Source organism: Lathamus discolor, chromosome Z, assembly GCF_037157495.1.
Source record: "Lathamus discolor isolate bLatDis1 chromosome Z, bLatDis1.hap1, whole genome shotgun sequence".
NCBI classification, from domain to species: domain Eukaryota; kingdom Metazoa; phylum Chordata; class Aves; order Psittaciformes; family Psittacidae; genus Lathamus; species Lathamus discolor.
In genome coordinates this window covers 87,121,302-87,133,435 of record NC_088909.1, presented here as the reverse complement: position 1 = coordinate 87,133,435, position 12,134 = coordinate 87,121,302, and the positions used below count along the sequence as shown (strand labels likewise).

Sequence of the window (12,134 nt, the reverse complement as noted above, 5' to 3'; positions counted from 1 at the left end):
TCACGAATTCCCCTTGCTAAAAAGCAGGTGCCTTAGCAGGTGTACGGGCAGGCAAGCGATCGCAGCCGGCCGGCACAGCCTGGCGGGGTCCCTCCCGCACGGGTTCACTCTTCACGCGTCAGCCGCAGACGGAGCAGCCGCTTCTGCCGCCTCGGGAAGCGAAGGGGCCAGGCTGGCCCGCGGCGCACCGCCTGCCGGGCAGGACGCGGGGCGGGCCCCGGCCGCTCCGGGGGCACCGAGCCGCCCGCGGGGGGCACACAGCGGAGCCCGCACGGCGCCCGCCACGCTCGGTGCGGGCGCGGGCCCCCCCGCGGCGAGGGCTGACGACAGCGGAAGCCAGGCAGCGGGGCCGGGCCGAGGGCGTCGCGGTCGGCGGCTGGGCAGGGGCGGTCCCGCTCCGCTCCGCGCCGTGCCCAGCGCAGCGCAGCGCAGCGTAGCCCGGCCCGCTCCCGCATGAGAGAGGCAGCGGCGGAGCCAGGCCGCGCCGCGCCGCCGGCATGTCCGCGCACTGCTGCGCCGGCCAGGTACGGGGCTGGCGCGCGGGAGGCCGGCAGGTGCTCGGCCGGAGGTGCGGGACCCGCCAGCCGCACCGCACCGCACCGCAGCGCAGCGCGCCGGAGCGGGGCAGCCCCGGGACACGGCGCGGGGCCCGGCTGGCGGTGCGGCGGCTGCCTGGGGAGCCGGGATAGCGCCAGGGCGGGGCACGGGGAGCCCGGGACAGGACGGGACAGGTCAGGGGCGGGGGTCCGCGTCCTCCCGCTGCCACGGCCGGAGCTGGCGGTCTCCGCGGTGAGGCTGCGGGGGAGCCGTCCTCCAGGCGCAGGTCGGGCGTTAAAGTGAGGGAGCCGAGCGCCGCGGGGGTGCCTGTCCGTGGAGCCGGGCTGTTGGAGTGCCTACAGCCGTGTCTCAGCGCAGGGTCCTGGTGGATTCGCCGCGTGTCTCGGGGGGAAGCTGGTCGCCGCCTGCCTCCCCTGGGTGCACCTCCGCCTGCGCCGCGCAGTGGGGTGCGGGTGGGACGGGGGCACTGCAGCCTGCCCTGAGAGGAGCAGCTCCCAGAGGGGTGACGGATCGTTCGGAGCGACGAGAGGCGGTCAGGTAATTGCCACTGGTGCCTGGTGCTGGGGAGATGAGAACTGTAAGAAGTGGAATGGACTAAACATTTCTCTTAGCTGCTGGCTGCCTGGCGCTCCTCAGACTCCTTCAAATCTGGCTTGCGGAAAGATTCAGCAAGTGCAGGTGTTGGCGGAGGAAGTCAGAGATGGGAGCAAGTGGTGACGGAGGGCAGTGCAGGACCTTCAGCATCTATGGGTTGAGGAGTCAGTGCTCTATGTCTTACTAGGGTGCACCTTGTTTCTTGACTGCATCACCTCCCATGACCATGGACTTGCAGGAGAAGGGTGTTTGCAAGGCCGTGTCCAGACCTCCTCCTTGGTTTCACTCCAGGGAAGGATTCCTGCCCTTACTAGTTGCCTCGCTAGTGTGGTGTTATACTGCATCTCCGCCAGGCACTTTATTAGTGTGCTTCATTTTCCCAAATCTCGGCTTCTGCAATAGAAGCCCATTACTACATGTGTACTGCTTACTGCCCATGTCCCATATGCAATGGACTACCCAATTAGTGTATTCCTGTTGTTTTACATATTTAAACACGTTGCGGTTTTAAATCTGGCGGTGTTTCTTCTTTGATCACTTTGCCCACCCTCAGCGTCTCATTATTCTTTTGCTTTTGTGTGAACCAACTGGAAGAAAGCCTCAGATCTCTCCGGAAAGTTGAATCCCGGACTAGCTTTGGTATTCTGGCTGTGGTTCTTCTAGTCTTCATTGGGCTGGGAGGATTGCTGAGCGTGCCTCCGCACGCACGCCCTCCAGGAGCTCCACCATGCCTTGCCAAGCAGCCCTGGGTGGTCTCGGGAGACAGCAGTAACCAACCACTTTTGCTGATGTTCCTCTTAGCGCAGGATGCCTCCCTGACTGCTGCTTCACATCCATTTTGGCAGCTTGTGAAGCAGCTTCTGCAGCAGCTCACAAAGTGCTGTTAGTGGGTGCTGTTACTGCCGTGGTTCATGGCCGTTTGCATTTGCGTGGCTTTTTCTTGGTGTAACTCCTGGAGAAGTAACTCAATGCCAAGAGGAAGGAGCCATTGTGAGACTCGTGTAGTGAATGGCATGGCTTTAGTGTGACCAAACTTTGAGGCATTCTTAAATCCAATGTGTAGTAATATCTGAAAGTAATGTGCTTTATTGACACTGATGTGTCACTGTGGAGTCTGTAAATAAACTGAACTCCTCAGTGATGCTGGAGCCAAAGCAAAAGCCCTGAAGTGCATGCAGTCATAGTGCCAAAATTATGTAATACCCTGGGGAGATGTATTCTGCTGGCTGAAGCACTATTCTGGATGTAAGACTTATCTGTGCTATGTACGGCATATTGCTGGAGTTACACCAGCAAATGTAGTGTGGATAACCTTTTTACAGGCTAAGATGATAAATGGCATAAACCACATTTCGATAGCATGCAGCGTAACTTTTGTTAGGAGAAAAATGGTCTGCCTTCGTGGCTTGATTTATTCCAACCTTGATGAGGGGATGTTTGCTTAACATTAACCAGAAAAACAAAAGGGATAGAAGTTCTCCTTTCCCTCCCAGCCCAGCTTCCTCAGGTATTTTATGGGTAGTGTTAATCAAGCTGGAAAACTAAGAAGGAATTTGGCTGCTCCTTAAATGTTCCTCCAAAGATGAAGTTGACCCTGTCTCCAGAAACAGAGATGGTGTGCCTGAGGAAAGATGGAACTTTATACAAGTCCTGAAAAACAACACTGAGGTTGGGTCCCTCCTTTTTCCCTAAAATATATTGGTTTAATGGGGTTGATATCCCAAACCAATGGGGTTTTACAAAAAGTACTTTTGTCATTTATATATCTTGCATCCATCTCTGTTTCTGTGGATCTGCTTTCCTAGAACTGCCTGAAAACTTTGGTATTGTCCTTCTGGGCTGTGAAGCTGCAGTTACCCAATGTGGATGTCTGTAGCTGATACTGGAGTTCTGTCGTGAGTTAACATCACTTGAGTACCCATTTTATTCTCCTTGAGTAATGCCAGCAAATTTTCCTGGTGTGAAGTAGACGCTGAATGATCCGTACTTTTGGGTCAAACCACGCTAAACATCTAGTTGATGGTGGCTGTCTGAATAAATGAATTCAGGTTTCACAGCCTAGATTCCTGTTGTTAAAGGATACAGCGGCAAGCTGCCAAACTTTAATGTACTTCGGTTATGCTGATTTTGCACTCAAAAATTATTTAGAATAGTCTTAATTAACGTTGCTGTGTGACTTGTATCCTTGCCAAGGGGACCCTGGGAACTTGGTTTCAGGAAACTTGGCCATTTATAAATTGTGATTTCTGGAGTTGTTTTTTATCAAGCAGTGTACAACCTTGTTTCAAAGAGAACTGCAGTTTTTAGGTTTCTGAGCTGTAATAAGCTTGCTAAGTGTTTCTTCTTTTGCTAGTGCTTCATTGGTAGGCCTATTTTGAGAACACAGTGAGAATACAGTTTGGCTTGGGCCTCCACAATGCTTTTGATTACATAAAAACATCTGCTTAAATTGACGGGAAACAGGATTTTACATTTGGCTTTTCTTCAGTAGTTATTCTCAAGGGAATAAAGTTGAGATCATGGTTAAGAAAAGCAGCTGTTGCAGAAAATCTTTATTACAATGAATATATTTTGTCCAGAGTTAAATAAGTGTAATTTAGATAGTTAACATTAATTTGGGGGGCTGGGGGGGCAGCATTTTGTAACTGGATTTTTTCAAGAAGATGGATTTTTCAATAAGAACTGGTAGTTATCAAAGCTTATAAAGCTATTTCTGAAGGTCTGTTAAATCTTGAGTGCTTTTCTTGGTATCATTCGGTGCTTAGAAATCATATGCTATACTAAATGCAGTTAAGAGTGTAAGATTTTTATTTATACCCAGGCCTCTTTATTCTAAGGTTTGGGGGTTTGGTTTTGGGTTTATGTTTTGGACATTTTCTTTTAATAGAAAATGAGTGCTTTATTTGTAAGACTGGTCTCAGCCAATCTTACGACTTCTGAGGCTCATGGCTTTTGGGGCAAGGGAGGGAAGCCCTGCCTTGTGCTCCGTGTCTGCATGCCTCTCTGGTACTCTCTGCATCTGCAGGCTGAGGAGGGTCTTGCAGTCCTGTCCTCATGGTCTTTTCTTTTCATCACAGGGTGAAAAGGGTGGCTCTGTCATCCTTGTCCAGGTTTATGTCCCCTGGGGATGCTGGGGCATTGGTGGGAGCATGTGTGTGGTGGGATATGCTGCAGTACTGTGGGATGGTTCCTGGCTCCACTCCACATGGTGCTCCCCGGAACACATCCTGACTTTTCAAGCCACCGCCACTGCTATTAATCATGACCGAAGAAGAAACTAGCTGTCTGTGGTCTGTATTGTAGTGCATTCCACTTAAATGCAGTTAGGAAAAACGGATTTGGGAAGAACTTTTTTCCCTGGTTTGCAGAAACATGGAGGTTTTGTTTTAAATAAATGGCTGCCTGAACAACTGAATTAGCAAAGCCTACTTTTCTGCAGCTTTGTCCATTGACCTTGGTATCTTACATCTATTCTCTACCTGATAAATACTGAACTCGTGTTGCAGCCTTTTCCTTGCTCAGGTTTGAGAGATCATTTTTCTCTGCTAAACCTTTTGCCTATTTTCAAGGAAATCGTAATAATGTCATATATTTGAGGCCCCTATCTGCCTTCTGTAGCTGGATAAAATTTGCTGCTGGAGTCAAAAGTGATTAGATAGGGAAGAAAAGGCAACCAAAAGACAGGGAGATCCTTGAAGTGTTGTATCATTTGACACTTGCATCACTATGTTGGAATCTTTGCCCTGGCACTGCGTAAGGAGCAGAAGAGACTCTGCTTCATTCTAGCAGAAGATAGTTTCTCTCATTCCTGCTTAATCTTCCATTGCTGCTTAATGTATTTTTTTTTTTTAGTCTTTTTCTCTCACATCCCACAGGTTGGTTGCATTCTGGGTTTAAAGAAACAGCTTAAATATCCATGGCTCTACAGCTGTGGAGTGAAGGCAGTATAAGAACAGGACCTTCACCTTTAAGGGCAAGGGGATACTTTTCTGCAGAAGGATATAAGTCCTAGTACTGCTTTTATTTTAATTTTTGCAAGTGTAGATATTCCAGGGTGCTTTTGGTGTCACTGAGACTTCCATTACAGGGGATGCACTTGCAGTTGGTGGTGCAAGACATTCTTGTTTTAGGGGAGCCTGGAAGCCTGAGCTATGACTGCAGGATAAGCTGAAGGTCTCATATGGAGCTGGCAACTGCTGCTGACTACTGTCATCCCAAATACCTGCTGAGGCTAGGTGGTGTTCTCAACTTAGCTGTGTGAAGATGCTTGGACCTTAGGTTGCTTCCAAGGTCCTTCGCATACCTGAATTAATGGCACTTCCATTTCTTTCTTAACTGTGTGGGCTCCAGTATGTTTTTACATGTTTATTTCCTGGCCTCCCAGAATTTTAGGCTGTAATCAACCATTCTGCCAACTGAATTTTGCCTACTGCATTATTCAGGTCACCCAAGAGACAGGCTTCAATGTCAGCATGTGCTACAGCATGAGACAGTGAGGGACTGGGACGGCCAGAGCTGAGGATGACAATAGCGTTCATCCATGATAGCCTGTGGGGGAAGGTGGCCCCATGTTTGTTTTGAAGGGAGTCCTGACACACCCAGTAATCTCATTTCACTTTAATTAGTGATAACTATGCTGGGACTGATGTGTGCAATTTAGTGGTTGGAGCTTCCAGCAATTAGAGGTGGCGTGTGCTCAAGTATTTAAACATACAAATGTTCACAGGTAGAAGATGAAAAGTTTTGCAGTTCTTTCTGTCTAGCGCAGGGCTGATCCAAAATTTGTCAACCTGTCATCTCTCACACTGAGTTTTAGCAGGAACCGTTCTTAACGTTCTTAGCGTGAAGAGACCTATCTTATATGATTTTTTTTTCCCTTGGCTTATGTTACAGTCACTGGCAAAACAGTGTTCAGGAGTCCTGTTCAAGATACTTCTGGAGTAGTCAGTGTATTTTGAAATGCTCATCAAGAACTAAGCAATGGAAGACGCGAGCCTGCTCCATCTTGAGCCTGCCAGTCTGCAAATGTACGAAGCTGGCTCCTGGTGACACTGATCTAAACTGAAACATCTTTAACAGTGCTTTGAGCAGGCATATTTTTTTAATTTTTTTTTTTTTTATATGATGTGGTGAGAGATAGTTCATGTTTTGTATCAGCAGCTTCTGCCACTTTGTACGAAGTGTTAATCACAGAGCCATAGAATGGTTTGGGTTGGAAAGGACCTTAAGATCATCTGGTTCCAACGCCCCCCGCCATGGGCAGGGACACTTTCCACTAGACCAGGTTGCTCCAAACCCCATCCAACCTGGCCTTGAACACTGCCAGGGTTGGGGCAGCCACAGCTTCTCTGGGAAGTCTATGCCAGCACCTCAGCACCCTCAGAGGGAAGAACTTTCTAATATCCAATCTAAATCTCTCCAGTTTAAGTTTAAACCTATTACCCCTGGTCCTGTCACTACATGCTGTGATGAAGAGTCCCTCTCCAGGATTCTTGTAGGCTCCTTTCAGGTACTGGAAGGCTGCTATGAGGTCTCCACGCAGCCTTCTCTTCTCCAGGCTGAACAGCCCCAACTTTCTCAGCTTGTGTTTATATATCTTTGTTATGTCTTTTTTTTTCCCCTCTGCCTTAAAGTCCTCTTGGACTCAGTAATGCAACCATCTTTTAAAGACACAAAATCTTTGTGAACAGCTCAGAGCTTTTAGTTCACTCAGAAGTGAAGCAGTTGTTCTAGATACATGCTTTGAAGTCCATGCGTACAGATGAACAAGTCCAGAGGAGGGCCACGAGGATGATGAGGGGACTGGAGCACCTCCCGTATGAAGACAGGCTGAGGAAGTTGGGGCTGTTCAGCCTGGAGAAGAGAAGGCTGCGTGGAGACCTCATAGCAGCCTTCCAGTACCTGAAGGGGGCCTATAGGGATGCTGGGGAGGGACTCTTCATTAGAGACTGTAGTGACAGGACAATGTGTAACGGGTTAAAACTTAAACAGGGGAAGTTTAAATTTGCTATAAGGAGGAAATTCTTTCCTGTTAGGGTGGCGACGCACTGGAATGGGTTGCCCAGGGAGGTTGTGAGTGCTCCATCCCTGGTGGTGTTCAAGGCCAGGCTGGATGAAGCCTTGGGTGACATGGTTTAGTGTGAGGTGTCCCTGTCCATGGCAGGGGGGTTGGAACTGGATGATCTTGAGGTCCTTTCCAACCCTAACTGTTCTATGTTTCATTTGAACTGCTTCTTCACTGCAGTGGTACATGGACTTAAGCAGTTACTGCCCCGCCCTTCAGTCTCTGTCCCTGGCTATGCAGCACATTTCAGCTGCATCAGCCACTCTACCTCTAGAGTCCTGGTCTCAAGCATCAGAGCTAACCTGGGGAAAACCTGCTCACTGTATGAGGTGATGGGCTGAAGTTGACTTGCTTGACATTGCTGACTTGTCTTTTTCATCTTCCAGTTGTTCTGTTAGCAGCTCCTCTACCTTGAAAGGCAGAGAGGCGGCTGCAGCAGGAGCTGGAATGAGAAAACTGTGAAATATGAAATGGTAGGAAAGGCTAGTTGAACCTGTCACCCAGCAGAGGTTGCTCTTAGTGAAGATTGTCAAGGGATCAATGCAAGGAGGCTTCAGGATCAGGTCACTGATGAAAATAGCGGTCTGTTTTCAGCAGTGACCTGAGAGTATGTTTAAAATTGCTCCCAAAAGCACATAGGCATGATTGAAGGGCAGGTAGAGCAGAGGGTGCTATTGAACCATTAACAAAGTGTTTGGCTTGCTAGATGCTCTTACATGTAACCCCCGTGGCATGGCCCCAGTACAAATAAAACTTATATTTTAAGTACAGCCACTGGCTGCCTATGCAAGGTGTGCATGGAGGGCAGGCTTTGTGGCAGAGTCTCATGCCCTCTGTGGCTGCACACGCTGGGGAGAGGAGCCAGGGCTGGGTGCTTTGCAGTGTGGCTGATGATGCTGCCATGATCTTGTAGGAGAAATCTGAGGGGGTGCAGGAATAAACCCCAAACAATTTAGGTGCTGGGAGGAAAAGTCTGAAAGCCTTCAAATGAGACCAGGTAATTAAAAGGCCCTGTAAGCTAGTGGAGAAAGTGGCATCAAGAGCAGTGACTAGGAACTGTAGCAGACAAATTAGAAGGTGGGAGGGTTTTTTGTGGTTTTGGTGATACTTGTAAGCAACCAGAGGGACAGACAGTCCACCTCGTACTGCTGTCAAATCCAGATGGTCTATGCTAATGAAAAATAGCCCTACTGCTGGGGAACTGGGTGATGTGATGCATTGTGAGGCTCATGGCAGACTAAACAATTGTCTTGATTTTTCCAAAATCATCAGGAGAGGAGCAGTTGCGCAGTCTTTAATTTAGACGTTTTGCAGTGACATTGTTGTCTAGTGCTGAGCTGAGTCACTGCTTAATAATGCTTGAGAATGTTGAGTAATGGAGACAGAAGGGAATTGTCCCCAGTTCAGCTTAACTTCAGCTCTGCTGGCGCCTGGCAGCGGCTCACGTGGAGTTTAGCTCTTGGCATGGCAGTCCTGGATGCTGCTTTCTCTCCTAGATTTAGTGCTGTGTGGTGCTGTGTGGCAGTTCTGGCCCTTGGTGCAGAGCACAAGCCCTTTTGCTTTGGACACGCGGGGCAGGAAAGCCTCATTGAAAGCAGTGTTTGGGCAGTGGCTGGCGTGACTGTCCTCTGAAGTTGGTTTTAATTTTGCACAGTTTGCAGCATGAGGTGACTCCCAAAAATAGGTCGTCACTTGATTAACTGGTATGCTGGTCAGAAGACATCTTGGCTTAAGCCATGTGGTGAGTCTGAGCAGTAAAGAAGCAGCAGTGAAAAGCCAGTTAAGTCAGACAAAGGACAGAATGAAGCCTCTTTGTTGAGTTTAGTTACTTCAGAGGACAAGCTGCTGTGTGATCATGTGTCTGGCTGAAGAAACCTTTGCAAAATATATATGCATAGCAGAGAGTGGTTTCAATAACAGTCTGAGCCCAGCTCCTAATGCTTGGGATACCTGGCATCAAGCATCTTGGTTTCATGAACCAGTGCACTAACAAACGGGTTGGCTCTTGCATGAAACTAAAAGTCCAAGGGCTGGTGTCTAGCTGCTTCAGCATGTTTGTTCATACAGGGCTGGCTGCTTTGCTTTTCCAGCCTGCTTGGGTGCTGCATGTAGCTGTGAGAGTAGATGTTTGGGTGTTTTAGATAGATGTTGCTGTTAGCAGCTCGGTGACTGCATTATCTGCACATTTTAGGGCCCAGATAGTGCTGGTAGTCAGGTAATCACGCACTGCATGAAAAGCTAAGCTGCTGCAGGCCCCCCATGAAAGGAAGCTTCAGCAAGGCACATTCCTGTGCTCGGCAGACGGGCCAGAAAACATGAAGTCTACCCGGCTGTTCAGGCTGGGCAGTCAGATGGGAGGGAAGAGATGAAAGACTGTTGGGTCTTCCTTTCATTAAAGTATGCACTCCTTTTCCCAATGCTCTTCTTCCCTTTGATTGTTACCATTTCTGTTGAAGTCTTCCAAAAGGAAGAGTGCTTTGTTGTGATAAGCTTGATACTTCCCTATGGTTTGTATAATTTAAAAATACCATAGGCTATTTTGGGCAGGGATCCTGAAACTCCTCACTTTGTTTTAATGGCTACACAAAATATTTTCTGGGACCTCTGAGACTTTTTTGGAAACATCTGTGGAAAATACCTTCTAAAAACATCACTGTCTCTCTGAAAGTAGTAGTCAGGACACGTTCACTTCACTTCTCAGCCTTGTATGTAAGTAGTTATGTGTGTGCTTAACATTACCGTCACGCCTCATTCCACTGATCTATCAGATTGGATAACAGCTTGCAAAAATCAAGTCTTGTGTGTGTGTGTGTGTGTATGTGTGTGTGTGTGTGTGGTAGATGTTAAGTGTGTGTTTGTGGAGTATCCATTGCAGGGAGCCAATAGCTTGTGCTCAGGTTGGTAGGCGTGCTTTTACTTTGTTTTGTTAACCATAGGAACTGCCCAGGCTGGCATAGAATGGGAGCATGCAAATATGTTCAGGCCAGCCTATACTTGTAAAAGTGGTTTGCACAGTTAGGGCTGTTACACAGTCTGCTTGCTTCTGCTCCTCACTGTGTGCATGTAGAAATCACTGTTCCTCTTCTTTGGAAGGGGCAGTACCCTGCTGCCCTCGAATTGAATGGAGTGCTAGGAAAATGCCACTGAAACATCTGGTCAGAGAAGGGTCAAAGCATGCAGGACTGGTGTGGGACATCCGCCTCTGCTCTCCCCTCCCGCCCGTGCACTGTGCCCTCACTTGAAGTGGTAAAATGGTTTCCACCGTTGTGCACTAAACCAGCAGCTGGGAAGCGCTGACACGGCATTTCCACACCTTCTTTAGTTTGGTTTAGCCAGTAGGTTGCTCTGTTTGGTCACCCCCAGCAGCAGAAACAACAGTCAGGGCTACTGAGGTGCGACGCGGGGATAGGAGTGAGCGAGTGGCCAGCAGAGGAGAAGGGCTGGGGGGAGCAGTGGCTGTGCAGCCAGCATGGCCACCATTAGAAGCACCTGTGAAGCTGTGCTTTGACTCTTTTTCATCAGGAATGCTCTCCAAGCAGCCTTCCTCAGCTGCTGCTGTGGAACCAGTCAGGTCAGCCATGGTCCCGGCAGTGCGCATCACGGCGCAGTCTGCTTTCAAGATTTTCAAGTTTCGGGATCTCAGGCAAGCTGGCAGTGCACCCTCCTTGAGGTCTGAAAGGGTAGCACCGCGCACAGCAGCCGGCTGGTGTACGCAGTGGGTTAGTGTGAGCTGATCCTAAGTATTTGTGGGAGGCATAAATACTTGTGTAGTGCTTGTAATGATTGTCAGACCGTGGTGTTCACCTGGTGAGGGGATGTGAAGCTGGGTCGGCTGTACTTGCTGCCTGGCTGCTGAGAGCCTTTGTGTGAGAAAGATGAAGCCAGAACCCACTGCAGCATGAGACTCCTGCCAGAGAAGCCTGGCCTTTGGATGCCATTGCCCTGCTCTCCTGGGGACCCTGGCCTTGGAAGAAGCTCTGTAGATACAGACCAGGATTCCCAAGGCCTGCCTGAGGGCAGCTGTCACAGGCCTTGGGTTGTCTGTGTCTTGAAAACCGCTGATGGGTTCCTTCTGCATCCTTTGAAGGAGCTTTAGTTTAATGATAGCTTAACCTGTAAAAGATCTATGACGTTACTTGCATTTTTTCACAGCCGTCTTTTTTGAAGTGGGAAGGGTTTGTTACTGGCTTGCACTTCTGCACCAGTGGGTCCTGAGCCCCTGGGCAGAGGCTCTCTGCAGTCAAAAGGCAGAAGCAAGGTGAGATGGGCCATGCCCATGGAAAAGCGGCTGTGTGGTTTAGCTGCAGCTGACTGCAATTTCTTAACAGAGAACCGGTGTATGTGGGCTTTGAAGCCTGTCACCCAAAGATTTTGACACCTCTCAGGTCAGTGGGTTGTGGCCAGCATCTTACTGTTCAGGACAGAGACTGTTTTGATTTACTTTTGGATAACACTTATTTCATGGTGTTCCACTATAGAATGTGGTTAGTCATAACCAGAGTTTAAAACAGGAAAAAAAAAAAAAAGAAAAATAAAAAAAGGGGTAAAACCCCAAACCACCCAGTCTGGGGCTGTGGCTGAATGACCTAACCAACTTTCTGTGGTTTCCATGGCTATTCAGAGTGCTGAAAGGAGTGCTGAAAAAAGATGAAGACACTGGTATTTTCACGAATATTGCCAGTTTATAGGGTGTGTGTTCGGTATTAGAGACTATCATTAAAGTCTCTCTAAGTAATGTGGAACAATGCATAAATTGAGCTATATATTCTGTGTAAGTATTTGTTCCTTTAAATAGCAGGTCCAGAGACCCAGGACTGGAATAGCAGACGCTTTGCTGGATGCAAATGGGATTTCACTGGCAGAGCTCTCTTCGCCTGGCTTAGGAAAATGTTTCCCTTACAAATGCCAAAGCTGCATA

The 12,134-nt window shown here is 48.7% G+C and overlaps 1 protein-coding gene across 1 annotated transcript in view; it reads left to right on the top strand.

Annotated features, from left to right (window-relative positions):
• Window positions 1-420: 420 nt before the first annotated feature.
• SERINC5 (serine incorporator 5) overlaps window positions 421-12,134 on the top strand; it is a 40,879-nt gene continuing 29,165 nt past the window's right edge. Inside the window, exon 1 of the mRNA XM_065662689.1 lies at window positions 421-524. Within this exon, the coding sequence (XP_065518761.1) occupies window positions 498-524 (27 nt within the window). The 5' untranslated portion in view covers window positions 421-497. The remainder of the gene's footprint in view (window positions 525-12,134) is intronic.